This window comes from Capricornis sumatraensis, chromosome 16 (assembly GCF_032405125.1).
Source record: "Capricornis sumatraensis isolate serow.1 chromosome 16, serow.2, whole genome shotgun sequence".
NCBI classification, from domain to species: domain Eukaryota; kingdom Metazoa; phylum Chordata; class Mammalia; order Artiodactyla; family Bovidae; genus Capricornis; species Capricornis sumatraensis.
This window is the reverse complement of record NC_091084.1, coordinates 29,656,030-29,676,414: the sequence shown is the minus strand read 5'-3', so window position 1 is coordinate 29,676,414 and position 20,385 is coordinate 29,656,030. Positions and strand designations below refer to the sequence as shown.

General features: G+C 42.2%; 1 protein-coding gene across 1 annotated transcript in view; it reads left to right on the top strand.

Annotated features, from left to right (window-relative positions):
* Positions 1–1,302: 1,302 nt before the first annotated feature.
* SIK3 (SIK family kinase 3) overlaps positions 1,303–20,385 on the top strand; it is a 258,013-nt gene continuing 238,930 nt past the window's right edge. The window contains exon 1 of the mRNA XM_068988165.1: positions 1,303–1,575. Coding sequence (XP_068844266.1) covers positions 1,303–1,575 — 273 coding nt within the window. The remainder of the gene's footprint in view (positions 1,576–20,385) is intronic.

Genomic DNA, 20,385 nt, shown 5'->3' with positions numbered 1-20,385 from the left:
GATTTCCCAGGCAAGAATACTGAAATAGGTTGCCATTTCCTTCTCCAGGGGATCTTCCCTATCCAGGGATTGAACCACATCTCCCAAGTCTCCTGCTTTGCAGGCAGATTCTTTACCCCTGAGCCACTGAGGAAGCCCTTGCCTGCCCAGAACATCTTGTTATTGATAGCCAAGTAGCCTACCTCTCCCCAGCCTTACCTGAAGCTGTTAAAGCCAATCTACTTAACAGAGGGAGGAGAGGAGGGGGGAGCTGGTGAGGGCTCTGGGGGGGTGCAGAAAAGCAGATAACAGAGAAGAGAAACGGGATATGAGATTTATTGTTGGAATTTGATTTGATCACCTTTAATGTCCTTGGAGAGTCGCTGGTAGGGGTGGAATTTTTATTTTATTATTTACTTATTTATTTTGCCCAACAGACTGATCGTCCTTAACCATGAGGTGACTCACTGGACAATGCGCACATTGCTTCACCAGGGTTTTACAAGTGACAGAAATAGGATGCAGGCACTTTTTGACAATCATCTAGCTATAGAATTGTTCAGAGAAGGGGTGGGAGGAAGGAAAATGACGTCCCTGCTCTGGCCCTCACCCACCCAATGACTGAAATGCGTGTTTGGGCTGGTTTCTCCGCCCTTGAACACGCAAATCTTACTTTCCCTATTTTCTACATTCGGTGACAATTAGATTGGTTGTACCAGGTTGTAAGAGGAAGGAATTTTACTGAAGAATTCCCTTGCCTCGCTACCGACTTGGTTACAGTTGCTTCAGTAATGTAGCTGTTCCTGCCTTTGGGGCCTCAAGGGCTAAAGTGGGACAGTGCTAATATTTTTGATGATGTGGAAATACTTTGCTTTAAAGGAGGCTGGGTGACTGCCGAACTGGGACAGAGGTCACAGTAGGGGGTGACATTAGCAGTTCCTGGGAGGATCGAGGGCAGGTTTTGGGTCAGGCACAAGCACCCCCCGACTTGGGCAACGCTGCAATGGCTTGGAACTGGCTGGCACACTTGCGGTACCCACTGTCTCCTCCCCGGAGGGGGGCACCCGGGAGCCGGCGCGGGAGGAACCCGGCCCACGCGGGAAGGTCGAGCTAGCCGGTGAGGTCATGGTTGCCATGGCTCCGGGCGGTGACGCGCGTCGGCACGTGACGACAGGTTGCCATGGCTCCCGGCCCCGGCGGCGCGGGCGCTCCGCCTCCTGGAGTGACGTCCGCTGCCCCCCCACCTCTTTTCCCGCCCCCCCCCGCCCCCTCTCCCCCCCCGGCCGGCTCCCCGCGGCCCCGGAGGTTTCACTGCACAACAAGATGGCGGCGGCGGCGGCGAGTGGAGCTGGCGGGGCTGCCGGGGCCGGAGCGGGGGGAGCCGGGCCGGCCGGCCGCCTGCTGCCTCCGCCCGCCCCGGGACCCCCGGCCGCCCCCGCTGCTGTCCCCCCGGCGGCTGGCCCGCCGCGTCCCCCAGCCCCGGCCTCCCGCGGGCCGGTGCCTGCCCGCATCGGCTACTACGAGATCGACCGCACCATCGGCAAGGGCAACTTCGCGGTGGTCAAGCGGGCCACGCACCTCGTCACTAAGGCCAAGGTAGTGGCGCGGCGGGACCGGGCGGCGGCGGGGCTGCGCGGCCCGGGACCGTCCGAGTGTGGCGGGGGAAAGGGAGCCCCGCGACACCGAGGTGGAGGGGTCGGCGCCGCGAGCGGGGCTCGGGAGTGCGTTGGGGACCGGGGAAGCGGGTAGGGGGTTATCGGGCAAGAGTGAGGAGAGGGAGAGCAGGAGGCGGGGGGCACCGGGGGGCCCGGGAGAGGGTAACTGCACCGCAGAGGAGGCGCAGAGCAGCCACCGAGCGCCGGGACCTGCGGAACTAGAGAGCCGGGGATGGGCGGGGGGCTCCCCGGGCTGTGCGGAGGGTCGCAGCAGGGGTGATGAGAAAGAAGACATTTGGAACTCTCCCGGAGCCAGGAGACAGTCAGCTAAAAAGCCTTCGAAACCAGAAATTAGGAAATCCTGCGGGAATGAGGGCAGGGGGATAGGAAACGTGGACCAGGAGGATGGGGGAAACAAGGGTGAAACTGACACAGGTGGGCTTTTGAGGGGAAGAAGGATGGCTGGGGTCTTGAGGGGGGGTACAAGGTACTGGGAGGTATGAGGGACCTGGTACCTTATGACAGCAGCACCAGTCAGCATTTGGTCTCCCAAGACTGCTAGATGGTGGGAATGAGAGACTGAGGACAGACAAGATTATTGGAGGAGGCGATGAAAAAAATGGGAAAATAAGGAGGAAAAAAAGTACTTTGCTTTTCCATAGGAAAGGGGTCAGGGAACAGAGACCCAGGGGTACCCCTGCTTTGTGGTGGCCCTAGGTAATCAGGGGTTAAACAATTTGGGAGAGCTGGATTGCTGGTTATATTTAGTTGTTGGAGGGTGCAGAACCATACAGTTTACAGAACCCAGGGTGGGCTGTCAGTGGTGAGGAGGGGGCCTGGAGACTGGGGAGGTGTGTGAAGAATCTGGACACTCATTGGGCCCTTTGGTTCCCAAGGGATTTGTGGAGCAGTGGTGGTGAAATTGGCAAGGTCAATTAGGAAGCCATATCGTACACGTTTAAAATTTTACCTACAAAATTCGTTTTTGGAGGAAATATGGTTAGTTCTTTCCTGTGGCCTTCTTCATTGGGAGTCTTGGCATCGAAGACACCAGGAGGAACTGCTTGGTTTGGATAGGACTCCCAGAACCCATTTATACTTCAGATTTCTTTCTTTGCTCCATCTCTCACTTGAATGAACACTTTCGGTGAAGTCATTCATTATATTTAAAACTGCAATTTGTGTTTCCCTCAGCTCGATGAAGAACCCTTACAGCTGCTGCTGCTTCCTACCAAAGCCACATCAATTCCCCTCACCATCTCAGCCCAGTCTTTGGTCCTTGTTTTCGCTTGTATGGCAATCTCTTGTTTTCAGAAGGCAGTGACTTATCTCTGCCTTCTCTCCCTCTCACTACCCGAAGTTCCTTTTTCCCTCTTTTCTGTCAGACTCTAAAGGGCCCTTCTTACCAGGGTTGTGGGGTGGGTGGGTGGCTGTGGAAAATTGATTGGTCAGTTTCACTTCCTCTTGGGGGGGCCCCCTTCAGCCTTTTTTTCTTTTTTTTTCAGTTTTTATCAGAGGGCCTCAAGTCTGCAGGTCTGAGCTGAATGAGATACCAGAGTCCAAGGTTTCCTGACGCTACTCTCAGACCCTGACACGGAGTAGGCTGAACTAAGACTCTGGTGCATCCCTGCCCCTCCGAGTGTTTCTTATTGTGTTTACAGTTAGCCCAGACAAATTTATGTTTACAAACAGCTCTAATTGTTCCAGCCTCATTCCTTGTTTTGGTATTTCCTTTTCCACACCCTCCCCCTCCCACCTAAGTAATCACTTGGGCTTCTGTGATTATTTTGCTCTGACCTCTGGGGGATGGACTCTGTGAACTTAATTGGCTGCTTGGTTTATGGTATCTATGATTTAAAAAAATCTGTATCGCCCAGCCCTTGGATACACCAAAATAATGATTAAAAAAATCTGGGACAGAGGGTTCAATGTTTTTGTAAATGTAATTGCAAACAGTTGATTCTTGGCTTTATACATAATGGAGACATTTCTATCTTCAGTAGTCAGCAAAGCCGGTGGCTAATTATGGCTGGTCTGCCCGCTTTCTAATTTTCCAGTGTGTGTGTGTGTCTAAGTTTTTCTCTAAGTTGTTGGTATCCTTTAGGACTGCAGCATTTTAAACATCAGCTTGTTTATAAACGGGTGTCACTGTTTATGTTGGTTTTTATCTTTGATCATTTGTGGTCAGCAGTTATGCAATTCCTATGTATGGAAATATTCAAAATCTTGAATGAGGCTGAAATGGCTTGGACAATGAGTTGCATGTGTGACGGGACCACACCAGCACTCATTTGTGTTTCTGTAGCAGTGTGCAATTTCCTAGTTACAGGCACCCTCTCTTTCGCTGCTTAAATTACTCTGCCAACACGCGTGAAGCTTAATTCACAGGAGTTGTCATGTGCTCTGGGTAAATGATGAACATATTTTGGCCTGCTTCTTGCTTATCTGAATCCACTTTGGAAAGGTTTCTCAGATGCTTGCAGCTCAGATGTGTCTAACAACTGTTGACATACGGTGTGATGGCCTATTAAGGCCAGGGTTGGGTTATATAATGGCGAGGAAGGTGCCTGGGTATTGGCAGCTGCAGAAGCTGCTGTTCAGTTACTCAGGTAGAGAGATTTTCTCCTGTGCACTGCAGTGTCTATCTTACTTCTGCAGTCAGGTAACTTGGGACCAAAGAGAGTCACCTATTTTTTTTCCCTCTTCAGTTTTCAGAATGTATCTTTTTGTTCATTTGTTTGTTTTGTCTTTTAGAGGTATGTGATTTTTTTTTTTCTTTCTGCTCCCTGTCAGCCACTGAATGGTCTGGGTTTTTCTTATAACCATGTATAACCATCAGACTCAGGTAATTCAGATGATATTTGTGTTGGTTGAAAGAGGTTAGGTAGTAGGTGTTTTCTGAACATTAGAGAAATATTTATGGTCATCTTTTCTTACACACACTACCTCTTCCACAGACTAAGAGGCTAAAGTAAACTTTATTTTTTGACCAAGCTACCATGCTCCGTCCAACAGTAAGTGGTAAAGCTGGCCCTTTCCCAAATTTTGTTAACTCTCTAACCTCCTAGATCAGGACCCTGGGATGAATAAAACAAGTAGAGAACGGGAAATATTTTCCTGTTCTGTTGTTGGTGACTTTTGCAGCACGGCATTCATGAGCTCAGACTTAATATTGGCAGCACTGCAGTGCTTACAGCGCCACTGCAGCGCCGTTACCAGGAGAGAATGTGCGTCTGTGACATACTTTGGTCAGCAGCTCACCCTGGCTGTCTTTGTCCCACCTTCTTGAGTTCCCTTTTGTGGAGGAGCCTCGGTTTGAGATTCTCTGGTCCTCTTCTTTTGGTAGGACACTATGAAATATTTAGAAGATTAAAAAAAAAAAGACTTTCTTCTGTCAGTTGTTTATAGTGGGTTGCCTGTGCCTAATTATACCTTCACTGGCTGGATGAATGGGAACAAAGAGTAGGTATATTTTCTATGCATTAAAAAGAAAGTATCCATGACTATAAAAGCCATTGGTCAGATACTTTAAAAGTGCATTTTAATAAGTGTACATCACTTGCGTGTTTATTGGTTTGTGGGAAGAACTTGAGCTTTGGATGGGACTGGCTGGGTTTGGATCTTCTGCTACTTAATGGGCTTTCCTGGTGGCGCAGACGTTAAAGCATCTGCCTGCAAGGCGGGAGACCCGGGTTCCATCCCTGGGTCAGGAAGATCCCCTGGAGAAGGAAATGGCAACCCACTCCAGTATTCTTGCCTGGAGAATCCCATGGACGGAGGAGCCTGGTAGGTTACAGTAATTTAACCTGTCTGTGCTTAGATTTCTTCATGTATAAAATGAGATGACAGTAGTATCAATACGTTGCTCACAAATTAGGGTGTTATAAAGATTAAATAAAATAATATATGTGAAACTTTGAGAAACAAATGAGCCTGGCACCTAGTAGGCATGTGGTGGATGTCATCACCGTCTTCATCATCACCATCAGATACTGTTGGAACAAAGATGAGTAACAGATAGCTCCCTTTGTTTGCTTTTCACCCCTTTTGGAACAGTTCATGATTGCACGTGCCATTTGTTTTGTGTAGGTAGATGTTATCCTGATGATGTGATTTCAGGGTAAAAAAATAGTTTGCTATTATTTCAGGTGCCTCTTTTAGAGAGTAGATTTAATTCCTCTGGACTTTGGGCTAATTTCATGAAATTGACATTTAAAACATAATTTCCCATTAAATTTTTCAAACACTTATGAGATTTGTCTAACGAAAACTGTGACTAATACTGGCTTTTATTTGGTTTGCCTTGAATACTCAGGGTGTTTGTATAGCTACACTTTGTCACATTGGTGACAGAGCAGAGTTTGCAGTGTTTTCTCCAGAGAACTCCTAAAATTTCATGGAGAGTGTGAAGAAATATTCCTACAAGCCTAAGGACACATTTGCACTTGGGTGCAGAGTGTGCTGCTTAGAAGGCCAAGGTCAGGGTTCTTAACTTTAGATATTACGCAGAGAAAACATTTTGCCCCATGACCCCATTCCAAATACTGATCAGCCAGGACACATTTGTGTGCCTTGCGGTTTAGCACACTCATTTCCATGAGAAGAACAACTCAAAGCGGGCTAATAGTATTGTTTTTACTCTAAGGATGATACTTGTGCTCGTTAGAAGGATGAAAGCAAGATTCATGAGCAAATAGAAAAGAGAATTATGTCAAAAAGAAATTGAAATTAAAGATGAATATTAGTTACATTGGAGGAGAATAGTTCCATCTCTGGATAATCTAGAAATGAGTGTTAAAAGATGACTTCGTTTTGATAGAGATTTGTTGAAACTTTGTGAAGAGCTAAGAATGATTTGGACTAGTTTCTCCAGAGTCAGAATACCAGCATTCCACTTTCAGCATCAAAGCTGTTTAACATTTTGACTTTGGTGCCAGCTCCCTAGAAAGTCAGAGATCTGGCTCAAGCCAGAGGTGCCCAGACTAGTTATTTCTGTGCCAGAAGTGCTGTTTTCATTTTCCAGGCATCAGTCTGGCTAATGTTTTCTAGTTCGTGGCATAAAAGAGAACAAAATGGATGCTCTGGAATGAAAAAGATATGCGTTCTTTCTACCAGTGTCTCTGTAAGTCTAAAAAACACCTAAAACCTCTCTGCATAGTAATGGAACTTTTCTGTTATCCATTCATTCATTCAGCAGGTATTTACTGAATGCAAATTTTGTGCCAGGTTCTACTCTGGCTCTTGAATACCCCATGAATGAGAGAGAAAAAAGCTGTTGCCTTCTTGGAACTTATTTTCTTATGGGAGGAGACAGATGAGAAGCATGTAAACAAATAACTTTATATAGTGACAAATACTATGAAAAAAATAAATGGGCTAGAGAGTGTCTAGGGCAGGGTGCTGCTTCAGATCGAGTGTCAGGGAAGGCCTTTCCAGGGTGGTGATATTTGAGCTGATCACCTGAATAATGAGAAAGAGCCAGCTTGGGAAGATTAGGAAGAAGGAATGGCAGGTGCAGCGGCCTTTGGGTAGAAATGAACTTGGTTTGTCTAAAGTTTAGGCCCAAGGTCAGGATGCCTAAGAGCTTAGTCAATGACCGAAGGGATGGTGAGGAATTGAGATCAGAAGGTTAGATAGGGGCCAGATCATACGGGTCTTACAGGCCATTTTATGGAATTGGGTGTGAAATAAGGGATTGACCTCAGGGGATATCAAGGCAGAGCACTGACGTTATCTAACTTATGTCTTAAAAACCTCATTTTGGATATTTTCTGGCTTAGGGTAAAACAGCTTCTCCTGATTCATTTCTCCAGATAGGGGAGGTGTTAAATTTTAACCACTTCTGTTCTTTCACACTATAAGAGAATGGCATACATTTTACATACAAAGTAAACATGATCAGCTAACAAATAGTTGTCGGTTTGGGGAGCACTAAAAAAGATCTTAGAGATGTTCTATCCAACTCTTTTTTTCAGAGTCTGGAAAGATGAAATTAGCAGAATTTAGAATCTCAGACTTTGCTCAGCCAGTAAAGAATCCACCTGCCGTGCAGGAGACACAGGAGATGTGGGTTCAGTCCCTGGTCAGGGAGCTGGGATCCCACATACCTCACAACCAATAGACATAGAAACAGTATTGTAACAAATTCAGTAAAGACTTAAGAAATGCTGGAGAAGTAAAAAGAGAGTAAAGAAGCACAGGAAAAGCAATGACCATAAACACAGTCTGCCTTATATAGTTTTTTTTTGCCACTATATCTAGCTCACACCCAGGGAATGTGAGTAATTATACTTTTGCTGTGTTGGGTTGGTCTGGTCTGTCTTTGAAGGTACCTTTCTTAGATGGACTATTTACCAGATCACTACCAGTTTCCAGGGGATGGTGCCATCTTATAACTCAAGAAGAGAACTAGTCACCAAGATACATACATTGATGATACAGGTGAGGGCCAAGAGGACCATTTATGTAGAGCTGCCCTTACATAGTTCTAATTTCTGATCCGAAAGCGCTGGCCTGTTCCACATGTGAATGATCTCACCCATCAGGTGAGTCCCTGCCTTCTCCTTTCTAACAGTGAGCATAGTCATACTGTCTATGGATAACTGATAACATCTAGAGGATGAAAATTAGATACACTCTCATGGACTTGTGTTCCAAGGTAATAAATACTTGTTAAATAAATGGCTTTGGCAGTGTCTTTGAGAAGCCCTCAATGGTTTTGGATGTATTAGCTTGAAAGAGTTTCTTTTGGATCTATTTAGAGTTAAAAATTCCATCAGCTGAGGACAGAACTATCGGATGAACTGTGGCATAGTTATGTTAGGAACATATTTCTGTTTAGGAGGTATGTGATCCACGGTAGACCAGGAATCTTTAGCCACACTGGTAAGTATTTCATCTCAGAATTTACTGTCTCAGAGACTTAGGAATCAGATTGCAAATACTCAGCCTCGTTTCCCAGAAACTGAAAAGGAAGGAGACTCAAACCCATTGCCTGTTTAAGCTCCACTGTGTAGGCTGGGCTCACTCAGTTGGATACTTTTGGCCAGTTATCTTAAACTATATTTAGGTTTTGGTTTGGAATTTCTGAGAAATCCTCAAATTTCTGCCTAGTTTCAGCTAGTTTCAGTCTGTACTTACCAGTAGTATGCTTTACTTCTCTTTGCTCTCTCCAGAAAACTTGAATGCAAAATTTTAGGCTACCTTAGCACATTTCTTGAGACTGAAGTTTTGGAGAAGAAGATTTTCATTTAATTCATTCCATCCATCCAGCCAATAAGCTTTTGAAAAATTGTTTATCAAAAACTAGGAATGAATGATATATGGCACAAAATTCAAGAAGTGCAGACTTGTATGTAGCGAAGTTGTCTTCCTGCCACCCCAGTGCCTCATGCACACAGTTTTGTTAGTTTTGTGTCTAATATTTATTAAGAGCTTCTCTCGATCAGTCCAAATGCTAGGTGGTCTTTGTTTTCTGGTAGTGTTGCTACATGCTTGAAATTTCTAAAAATCATTTTACCTAAAAATTAAAAGAAGAAAATACCTAACTTTTAGGGCTTGTTAGGAGGCACACACACTGCGATAACTGAATGTCACCTCCATGAGGGCAGGCATTTTAAGTTGCTGTTTGCTGCTGTGTGTCCAGTGCCTACTATGATGCTGGTAAATATTCATTTAGGGAATAAATGTAAGGATTAAAAAAAAAAAGAGAGATCTGACTTAATTTTTTTAATACTCTTAATGCATCTTCGAGTTTTATTACTGAAATTTTCTATCTCCAGTTAAGATGTTAAAGGAAAGTAATTTTCTACTTTTTTCTCTCAAATCTCTAGGTAAAGAGATTTTACCACCTTTCTGGGCAAGTTATTTTTGGCATATTTCAAACTTTCATTATTAATAAGTTCAGTATAATTTCACTAAATCCTGCAATTTAAATTCAAGTCCCTTATTTTGAGGGGAAAGTTCTTTCATACCCAGGCTCCCCGTGGGTTGCCGCCTTGAGAAGGTCCCACGGGTGCAGTCAGTGTAGTCAGCCAGCGCCTTGTTTTCCCTCTTTTGCCTTGGAGCTTTTCTTTGCAGACCCACCTGTCTGTCTTCTACTGCTGGCATTTCCTGAAGTAACTTCATACTGTTTGCTGGGGTTCCCACTTGTTCTTTATACTAAGTGATCTGATTAAAGCGACTAGTATTTTTCTGTCCCCGGTCCTTAATTTCAGGGAGTCACTTTTATTGGGCCTTACCTTTAATGAGTTAATTTCAGTAGTATTTCAAAAAAATAAATTTATTTATTTTGAATTGAAGGATAATTGCTTCACTATATTGTGGTGGCCTCTGCCGTGCATCACCATTGGGCTTCCCTGATAGCTCAGTTGGTAAAGAATCCACCTGCAATGTAGGAGACTCCGGTTTGTTTCCTGGGTTGAGAAGATCCGCTGGAGAAGGGATCAGCTACCCACTCTAGTATTCTTGGGCTCCCCTTATGGCTCAGCTGGTAAAGAATCCGCCTGTAATGTGGGAGACTTGAGTTCGCTCCCTGGTTTGGGAAGATCCCCTGGAGAAGGGAAAGGCTTCCCACTCCAGTATTCTGGCCTAGAGAATTCCATGGACTGTATAAGTCCATGGGGTCACAAAGAGTTGGACATGACTGAGCGACTTTCAAAATACATCAACATGAGTGAGCCATTGGTATATATATGTCCCCTCCCTTTTGAACCTCCCTCCCAGCTCCCATCCCTTCCCATCCCTGTGGGTTGTCACAGAGCCCTGGTTTGAGTTCCCTGAGTCATACGGCAAATTCCTATTCATTATCTGTTTTACATATGGGAGTGTATCCGCACCTTTGTCCCACCCTCTCCTTCCTCCCCGCTGCCCGTGTCCATAAGACTTTTCTCTATGTCTGCTTCTCCATGGCTGCCCTGCAGATGGGTTCATCCATATAATCTTCCTAGATTCCATATATATGCATTAATGTCTGATGTTTGTAGTATTTTTTGTGTTATCTATAGGCAAAAAGTAGCAACTACTGATACTAGAAGACAAGAGGATAAGTGTTATTCTTCTCGGAGTGGGCAAAGTGTTCAGTTAAAGGAACAGTTGAATGCTTGCAGCTCAGACCTGATAGAGGTGGACTACAAGAGGTCTGGAGTGTAAATTGTCTTATTTCAACCCAATTGCTTATTATTACGGGCTCTCTTCTACCACCTTGCTCTATTTTTTTTTCCAGTTATAATTGGGGAAACTTATAAAGAAGCGGAAGGAAAAAAATCACCCATCATCCTGTCACCCACAGGCAATAGTTACTAATTTTTTGCAGTATATAATTAGGATCATACTGATACTCTATTTTATTCCTCCCCCTTATCATTATAGATATTTTCTCATCATTTGAAACTATTTGTAAACATCAGTTTTAATGGATGTGTACTTTGCCATTGTATTATTGTGGTTGTTCAGTCTCTCGGTTGTGTCCAACTCTTTTCGACCTCATGGACTGCAGCACACCAGGCTTCCCTGTCCTTCACCATCTCCCGGAATTTGCTCAAACTCATGTCCATTGAGTTGATGATGTCATCCAACCATCTCATCCTCTGTCACTCCCTTCTCCTCCTGCTCTCAATCTTTCCCAGCATCAGGGTTTTTTTCCCGTGAGTCGGTTCTTTGCATCAAGTGGCCAAAGTATTGGAGCTTCTTCAGCTTCAGCATCAGTCCTTCCAGTGAGTCTTCTCTAGTACCACAGTTTGAAAGCATCAGTTCTTCAGTGCTCAGCCTTCTTTGTGGTCCAGTTCCCACATCCGTACATGACTACTGGAAAAACCACAGCTTTGACTAGAAGGACCTTTATATACAGACCTTTGCCATTGTACGATCGCTGTTATTTTTTGACCTTTTTCATGTTTTAAGGTTCTTCCCAGTTTTTCACTGTTAGAAATTTGCTCTGGTGACCATTTTTGTGTATGAATCTTTGATGCATTTCTGCTTTTTGCTCAAGAAAGATCGTTGGATGTGAAATTATTGGTGAGAGAATACACATGCTTTTAAGACACCTGATACATATATTGGCACATTGCTTTCCACAAAGGCTGAGCCAGGGTTAGCCCACCAGAAGTTTTTTTTCTTTATTGTCTCCTCTTCTGCGTTTGTTTTCTTGGAAGGCAGGGCTGTTACTCCCTGCTGCACCTGTAAACCTTGGGCGATAGATGTGGAACCCACTAAGAGAGGGCTGGAGCTACTGCCTGGTCATTGTTCTGAACCAGACCTGGCTGAGGAAGGAAAAAAGTGTGACTCTAATCTTTTAAGTTGTTTTTTGTGAATCATCATTCTCTCCTGATCTTTCACAAAGAGGTATGAACTTAAATTGGAGGAGCTGTTGAAGGCAAGAAGAAAGGTTGATGAGAAAGAGATTCTGATTACCTGAATCTTTGATTTTTAAATAACTTTTTTGGTAGACCTGAGGGAGGATTTCTGAGATTGATGAAAATTGTAAATTGCTCCTCTTTTTTTTTTAATGGTAAGAAGCTGATAAAGGAAATTATAAAGGAAATAATTATGTGAATAAATGTGGTGATGCACCAGTCTTATTATGTCTGGATTTGTTGTACTTACTGTACTTTATGTGTTATTTAAGAGGTTTTCAATGGTAAATGGGCCATATGGACTATTGTTCTTACAGTGTTTGGGTGTACCCACTGCTGTATTTTGGGCATCTGACAATATGCCCTTTTATTTCCAATAGAAGGCCTTTAATACAACAAGTTTGGGTTATGATTTTCTTAATTAGGGGAAAGAAATGAATGAAGCAGAGAAGTCAGAAATAATGATACATACATACTTTTAATATTTTATTTTAATTTAAAATATAAATATGCATTAATCCACTAGTCTTTTTAAAAAAGTGTTCATTATGGAAAATTTCAAATGTAAGCAAAAGTAAAAAGAATCATATGATGAACCCCTCATTAACCTACCACCCACTAAAAGCAGTTAATCACCTCATGGTCAGTCTTTCGCACATATCACTTCCAGCCTCTCTTTTCTTCCTAGTTTATTTTGAAGCAATTCCCAGAATCTTATTTCATCTGTAAATGTTTTGGCATGTATCTCTAAATAGAAGAGGATTCTTTTTCAAGAAAACATAACCCCAGTACTATCATCCTACCTAAAACAATTAACGATAATTCCCTGATGTCATTAAGTATCAAATTAGTGTTAAAATTTCTCTGATTGTCATATATATACAATAGCAACCCACTCCAGTATTCTTGCCTGGAAAATCTCATGGACAGAGGAACCTGGTTAGGCTACAGTCCATGGGGTTGCAAAGAGTCGGACACGACTGAGTGACTTCGCTATATACACACACATTTAGTTTTTTTTCTTTGTTAACAGCACTTGTTTATTTGAATCAGGGTCTAAATAAAGTCCATACTTTATAACTGATTGATGTCCCTTAAGTTTTATATTTTTAAAAAGAATTATTTATTTTACTTTATAGATTTCCCCTTTTATTTTTGCTGTTTGTCTAAGAAACATGTTTGCTAATCTTTTGTGTAGGCCTTTCTCTGTATATTGATATCTTGATTAGAGTTCTGCCATCTTAATTTGTGTTAAACATACCCATAGTTCATCATTTATGATTTCCAGTTTTGTTTTGCTTGTTAAAAGCAGAGTAGCAATTTAAAGGCATTTTGTGAAGCATTTTGAACATATACTCTTTCTTGAGTTTTTGATTCTCTCTCCCTCTTGTCCCCATCTTTTACATTTGTTGCCCTTAAAAAAAACAAGGTAATGCTCAAAATCCTTCAAGCTAGGCTTTGACAGTACGTGAACTGAGAACTTCCGGATGTACGAGCTGGATTTAGAAAGGGCAGAGGAACCAGAGATCAAATTGCCAAGATCTGTTGGCTCATAGAAAAGGCAAGAGAGTTCCAGAAAAACATCTGCTTCTGCTTCATTGACTATTCTGCTAAAGCCTATGACTGTGTGGATCACAACAAACTGGAAAATTCTTAAAGAGATGGGAATACCAGAGCACCTTACCTGCCTCTTGAGAAACCTGTATGCAGCTCAAGAAGCAACAACTAGACATGGAACAATGGACTGGTTCAAAATTGGGAAAGGAGTACATCAAGGCTGTGTATCTTCTATTTAACCTCTATGTGGAGTACATAGTGCGAATTGCCGGGCTGGATGAATCACAACCTGGAATCAAGATTGCCAGGAGAAATGTCAACAGCTTCAGATATGCAGATGACACCACTCTAATGACAGAAAGTGAAAAGGATCTAAAGAGCCTCTTGATGAATGTGAAAGAGGAGAATGAAAAAGCTGGCTTAAAACTCAACATTCAAAAAACAAAGATCATGGCATCCGGTCCTGTCACTTCATGACTAAGAAATGGGGAAACAATGGAAAAAGGGACAGACTTTATTTTCTGAACTCCAAAATCTCTGCAGATGGTGACTGCAGCCATGAAATTAAAAGATGCTTTCTCCTTGGAAGAAAAGCTATGACAAACCTAGACAGTGTATTAAAAAGCAGAGACATCACTTTACTGATAAGGGACCAGGTAGTCAAAGCTATGGTTTTTCCAGTAGTCATGTACAGATGTGAGAGTTGAACCATAAAGAAGGCTGAGTGTTGAAGAATTGATGCTTTTGAACTGTGGTGCTGGAGAAGACTCGTGAGAGTCCCTTGGACAGCAAGGAGATCAAACCAGTCAATCCTAAAGGGATTCAACCCTGAATATTCATTGAAAGGATTGATGCTGAAGCTCTAGTACTTTGGCCACCTGATGTAAAGAGCTGATTTATTGGAAAAGACCGTGGTGCTGGGGAAGATTGAGAACAGAAGGAAGCGACAGAGGATGAGATGGTTGGATGGCATCATTGACTTAATGGAGTTAGAGCAAACTCCGAGAGACAGTGAAGGGCAGGGAAGCCTGCTGTGTTGCAGTCCATGGAGTTGCAAAGAGTTGGACATGACTTAGCAACTGAACATCCATGCATCCACATGTAATGTGACTTTACCAAGTCATTTTAAACATTCAGCCTAATTTTCAAAGAAGCATGTCTTTCTTTTCTCCTGGGTTTCTCATCAGTTTATATAGCTAATTAAATTGCATAGCTGTAATAACAAGAGCAACTGGTATAAATAGATTTGGGAAAAAAACAATTAATTCTTGGTAAGCATGCAACTTAATGGATGGGAGCAGGAAAAATATCCAGGATTAGAATGAGTGGCTATTAATTTGAGTCTGGTTTGCATTGCTGGGGCTTGTTATTTTACAGAGGGAAGGGGAAGCATCAGTTATTTTTTTCAGGTTGGTTGAGAGATGGTGGTGGGTTAATAGAGCTTCTATACAAATTTTATGATTATAAATGAGCCAAATTGTTAGAAATCTGAGGACAAGATATTTTATAGAATCTTTTATTTATAGTGTATTCTGCAGCATGGTATTTTTGTCCACTTGTGTTAAGAGTTTGCATAAACTGGACTGAATTTGACTATGGGCCAGCGATGTTAAAAATTTGGTGAGGAAACAGCCAAAACTTTGTCGTTTGAAAGCTTTGTATCTGTTCGCTGCCAGTGTAGTGTTCCATGGAACAAGCTGACATTTTCATGTAGTCGGTTGTTTTCTGTTCCTGGCGAGAGAAATCTTGGTTCATGTACCACGGGAACAAGATTGTTATTGTGGAAGGCAGGCTCAGAGCTGTTTCTTGTTAGGATTAGTTGGGCACCTGCAGGATTTCTTCTTTCTTTCTGCTTCCTGCCTCCTGTTGTCCTTTCCGTCAGAATGTTCTAATGTTGCATAAGCAATGTTCTGACAATAGATGATTTTTTTTTTTTGGTAGCTCATTTTTCTTTTTTTAAACCCTTGAAATAATGTTTTTAGTGATGGTATGTTCTTGGCTTACTTTCCATTTCTACATCAACAGTGATATTGTTATTCTTGTCAAATGGGGCAGTTGTATTCCAGCAATGATCTTTGTGTCCAAGTCAGCTGCAGAGAGACCCTGTTCATTATACCGAAATATCTTATATGTGTATAGTAATTCGGGGAGGTAATTCAATTTTCAGATGATACTTTCGGATCTCTGTATAGGATTTTACAGCCCCTCTGCCCGCCCCCCGCCCCCAAATAAAACTTGTTTGAAGCATTGTTACTCACTAACCTCTTTGACATATGCAGAAGAGTGGCCGGTGATTTCAGCTTCTCGTGCCTCTTCTGATCTCATTTTCCTTCTTCCTTTTCAGCCAGCAGCTGCATCCCGTGCCCTGCTCTAATTGAGCTCCTAGTAAAAGGGGCACTGTTATACTGAGTCACAACCTCTTCTGTCAGTGGCTGTTAGATTTTTTTAGGCCAAGAACCCATTTTGGAGTCACATTAAAATTTGAAAACAACATTTCAGTTGTGTGACCTAACCTTCTCTTTCTTTCCTTATGCTAGTAGCAGCATTTTCTGCTTTTCCGACTCTTCGGGGGAACCTTTTTGGCCAATCAGTTGCAGTAAGGAAGCTGCCCATTGCTGCAGGAGTCAGCCCATGTGTTTCCAGTTTCAGTTTTTACTAGCCTGGCAGTTTTCTTTCGGCTCATCACTTAACCTCATGGGGCTTCCACTTTCTTTTTAATGTATCTATGTTTTCTATGGCTTTATTGAGATATAATTCACATGCTGTACAGTTCACCCAGTTCATTGCTTTTAGCCTATTCACAAAGTTCTGTAACCATCATCACAAGCCATTTTAGAACATGTCCATTCCTCTTAGAAGAAGCCACCCATTAGTAGTCACTGTTCATGTCTTCAACCTCTCTCCCCGTGCTCTAATCAATCACTAATCAGTTTCTATAGATTTTCCCATTCTGGACATGTCATATAAATAGAATCTTATCACATATGGCCTTTTGTGTCTAGCTGCTTTCATATAATATGTCTTCAAGTTTCATCTATGTTGTAGCATATGTCAGAATTTCCTTCCTTTTTATGGCTGAATGATATTCCATTGTACAAATATATTGCATTCTGTACATTCATGAATTGATGACGTTTGCATTTTTCCACTTTTTGACTAATATGAACAGTGCTGTTATGAACATCTGTGTACAAATTTTTGTGTGGACATATGTGTTCATTTCTCTTGGACATATACTTTGGGCATATATGCCCAAGAAGTGGAATTTCTGCATCATAAACATTCCATGTTTATCTTTTTGAGGAATTGCCAAACTGTTTTCTAAAATGGGTGCACCATTTTGCATTCCTAGTAGGAGTGTATGAAGCTTCCAGTTTTTCCACATGCATACTGAAACTTGTTATTTTCTTTCTTTTTGATCTAATCATCCACTGTGAAGTGGTTGCTCCTTGTGGTTTTTGATTTGCATTTCTCTTGTGACTCCTCGTGTTGGGCATCTTTTTATGTGCTGAGTGACCATTTGTAGATCTTTGAAGGGTCTGTTTAGATTCCTTGCCCATCTTTTAGTTGGGTTATTTGTCTTTTTATTGTTGAGTTGTAAGACATCTATATATTCTGGATACAAGTCCTTTATCGGATATATGACATGCAGATATCCTTTCCCATCTCGTAGGTTGTCTTCACTTTGGTGATGGTTTTGTGTGCAGCACAAAAGTTTAAAATTTTGATGTTCTTGTTTCTTTATTTGTAAAGTTATTCTAACTCTGAAATTGTGTGTTCTATTATGAATGTGTTTGTGTTCATTCTGAACCATTTTCTCACTTTGGTATGGTACTCTCTTTTTTCTTTTTCCGGTTTCAGGGCGTGTGGGATCTTAGTTCCCTGACGAGGGATAGCCATGCCCCCTGCAGTGGACGCACAGAGTCTTACCCACTGGGCCTCCAGGGAAGTCCCAGCCTCAGAGTCTCTTAAAAAAAATCTTTGTATCTCTCTGATATACGTGTCTTATGAAATAATCAGACTCTACCCAAAATGTATAATGTCTAAAGTGAACATTCCCTCTCTCTAGAGAGAACATCGTTCACATTTTATAACCAGATTTTTTCTACTCATATATTAGAATTTTATGTTTTTCATTGAAAAGGGATCATGCCACATACTCTGCTGCTTATTTTTAATTTTTACTTAGTGTTACAGTTTTATTGAGATTTAAAGGACATGCATTGCTGTGTAAATTTAAGGTAAACAGCATAATTGATTTATGTACCTAGTGAAATGATTACCACAATGAGTTTAGTGAACATCCATCATCTCATATAGATTTAAAAAGTTAAAGAAAAATAAAGTTAAGGAAATGGAAACATTTTTTTCCTTGTGAAATCCTTTCTCTTAGGATATTGTTGTTCAGTCGTAAATTGTGTCCAACACTTTGTGACCCCATGAACTGCAGCACATTAGGCTTCCTTGTCCTTCACTATCTCCCAGAGTTCGCTTAAACTCATGTCCATTGAGTCAGTGATGCCGTCCAACCATCTCATTGTCTGCTGCCCCCTTCTCTTCCCACTCTCAAATTTCCCCAGCATCAGGGTCTTTTCCAGTGAGTAAGCTTTTCACATCAGGTGGCCAAAGTATTAGAGCTTCAGCTTCAGCACCAGTCTTTCCAGTGAATTTTCAGGGTTGATTTCATTTAGGATTGACTGGTTTGATCTCCTTGCTGTCCAAGGGGCTCTCAAGAGTGTTCTCCAACACCACAGTTCAAAAGCATCAATTCTTCAGTGCTCAGCCTTCTTGATAGTCCCACTCTCGAATCCATATATGACTACTGGAGAAACTGTAGCTTTGGCTATGTGGACCTTTGTTGGCAAAGTGATGTCTCTGCTTTTTTTGTCATAGCTATCCTTCCAAATATCCGTTGGATCATAGAAAAAGCAAGAGAGTTCCAGAAAAACATCTGTTTCTGCTTTATTGATTACACCAAAGCCTTTGTAGATCACAGCAAACTGGAAAATTCTGAAAGAGATGGGAATACCAGACCACCCTACCTGCCTCCTGAGAAATCTGTATGCAGGTCAAGAAGCAACAGTTAGAACCGGATATGGAACAACAGACTGGTTCCAAATTGAGAAAGGAGTATGTCAAGGCTGTATATTGTCACCCTGCTTGTTTAACTTATATGCAGAGTACATCATTCAAAATGCTGCGCTGAATGAAGCACAAGCTGGAATTAAGATTGTTAGGAGAAATATCAATAACCTCAGATATGCAGATGACACCACCCTTATGGCAGAAAGTGATGAGGAACTGAAGAGCCTCTTGATGAAAGTGAAAGAGAAGAGTGAAAAAGCTGGCTTAAAACTCAACATTCAAAAAACTAAGATCATGGCATCCTGTCCCATCACTCCATGGCAAATAGATGGAGAAACAATGGAAACAGTGAGAGACTTTATTTTCTTGGGCTCCAAAATCTCTGCAGATGGTGACTGCAGCCATGAAATTAAAAGACACTTGCTCCTTGGAAGAAAAGCTATGACCAACCTAGATAGCATATTAGAAAGCATTGGCATTACTGTGCCAGCCAAGGTCTGTCTAGTCAAAGCTATGGTTTTTCCAGTAGTCATGTATGGATGTGAGAGTTGGACTATAAAGAAAGCTGAGCACCAAAGAATTGATGCTTTTGAACTGTTGGTTCTAGAGAAGACTCTTGAGAGTCCTTTGTACTGCAAGGAGATCAAACCAGTCCATCCTAAAGGAAATCAGTCCTGAATATTCTTTGGAAGGACTGATGCTGAAGCTGATGCTCCAGTACTTTGGCCACCTAATGCGAAGAACTGACTCATTTGAAAAGACCCTGATGCTGGGAAAGATTGAAGGCAGGAGGAGAAGGGGACGACAGAGGATGAGATAGATGGATGGCATCACCGACTCGATGGACATGGGTTTGAGTAAGCTCTGGGAGTTGGTGATGGACAGGGAAGAATGGTGTGCTGCAGTCCATGGGGTCTCAAAGAGTCAGACATGACTGAGGGACTGAACTGATTCTTCCAAGGAGCAAGTGTCTTTTAATTTTGTGGCTGCAGTCACTGTCTGCAGTGATTTTGGAGCCCAAGAAAATGAAATCTGCCACTGTTTCCACGTTTTCCCTGTCTATTTGCCATGAAATGATAGGACTGGATACCATGATCTTCATTTCTTAAATGTTGAGTTTTAAGCCAACTTTTTCAGTCTCATCTTTTGCCTTCATCTAGTTGCTCTTCAAATTCTACCATTAGAATGGTGGTATCTGCATATCTGAGGTTGTTAAAATTTCTCCTGGCAGTCTTGATTCCAGCTTGTGATTCATCCAGCCCAGCGTTTTGCACAATGTTGTCTGCATAGAAGTTAAATATGCAGGGTGACAGTAGACAGCCTTGATGTACTCCTTTCCCAGTTTTGAACCAGTCCATTGTTTCGTGTCCATTTCTAACTGTTGCTTCTTGTCCTTCATACAGGTTCTCAGGAGGCAGATAAGGTGGTCTGGTATTCCCATCTCATTAAGAATATTCCACAGTTTGCTGTGATCCACACAGTCAAAGGCTTTAGCATAGTCAATGAAGCAGAAGTAGATGTTTTTTTGAAATTCCCTTGGTTTCCCAGCATATGTTGGCAATTTGATCTCTGATTCCTCTGCCTTTTCTAAATCCAGCTTGTACATCTGAAAGTTCTTGGTTTATTTACCAGTGATGCTTAGCTTGAAGGACTTTGAGCATTACTTTGCTAGCATGTGAAAGGAGTGCAATTGTAAGGTAGTTTGAGCATTTCTTTGGCATTGCCTTTCTTTGGGATTGAAATGAAAACTGACCTTT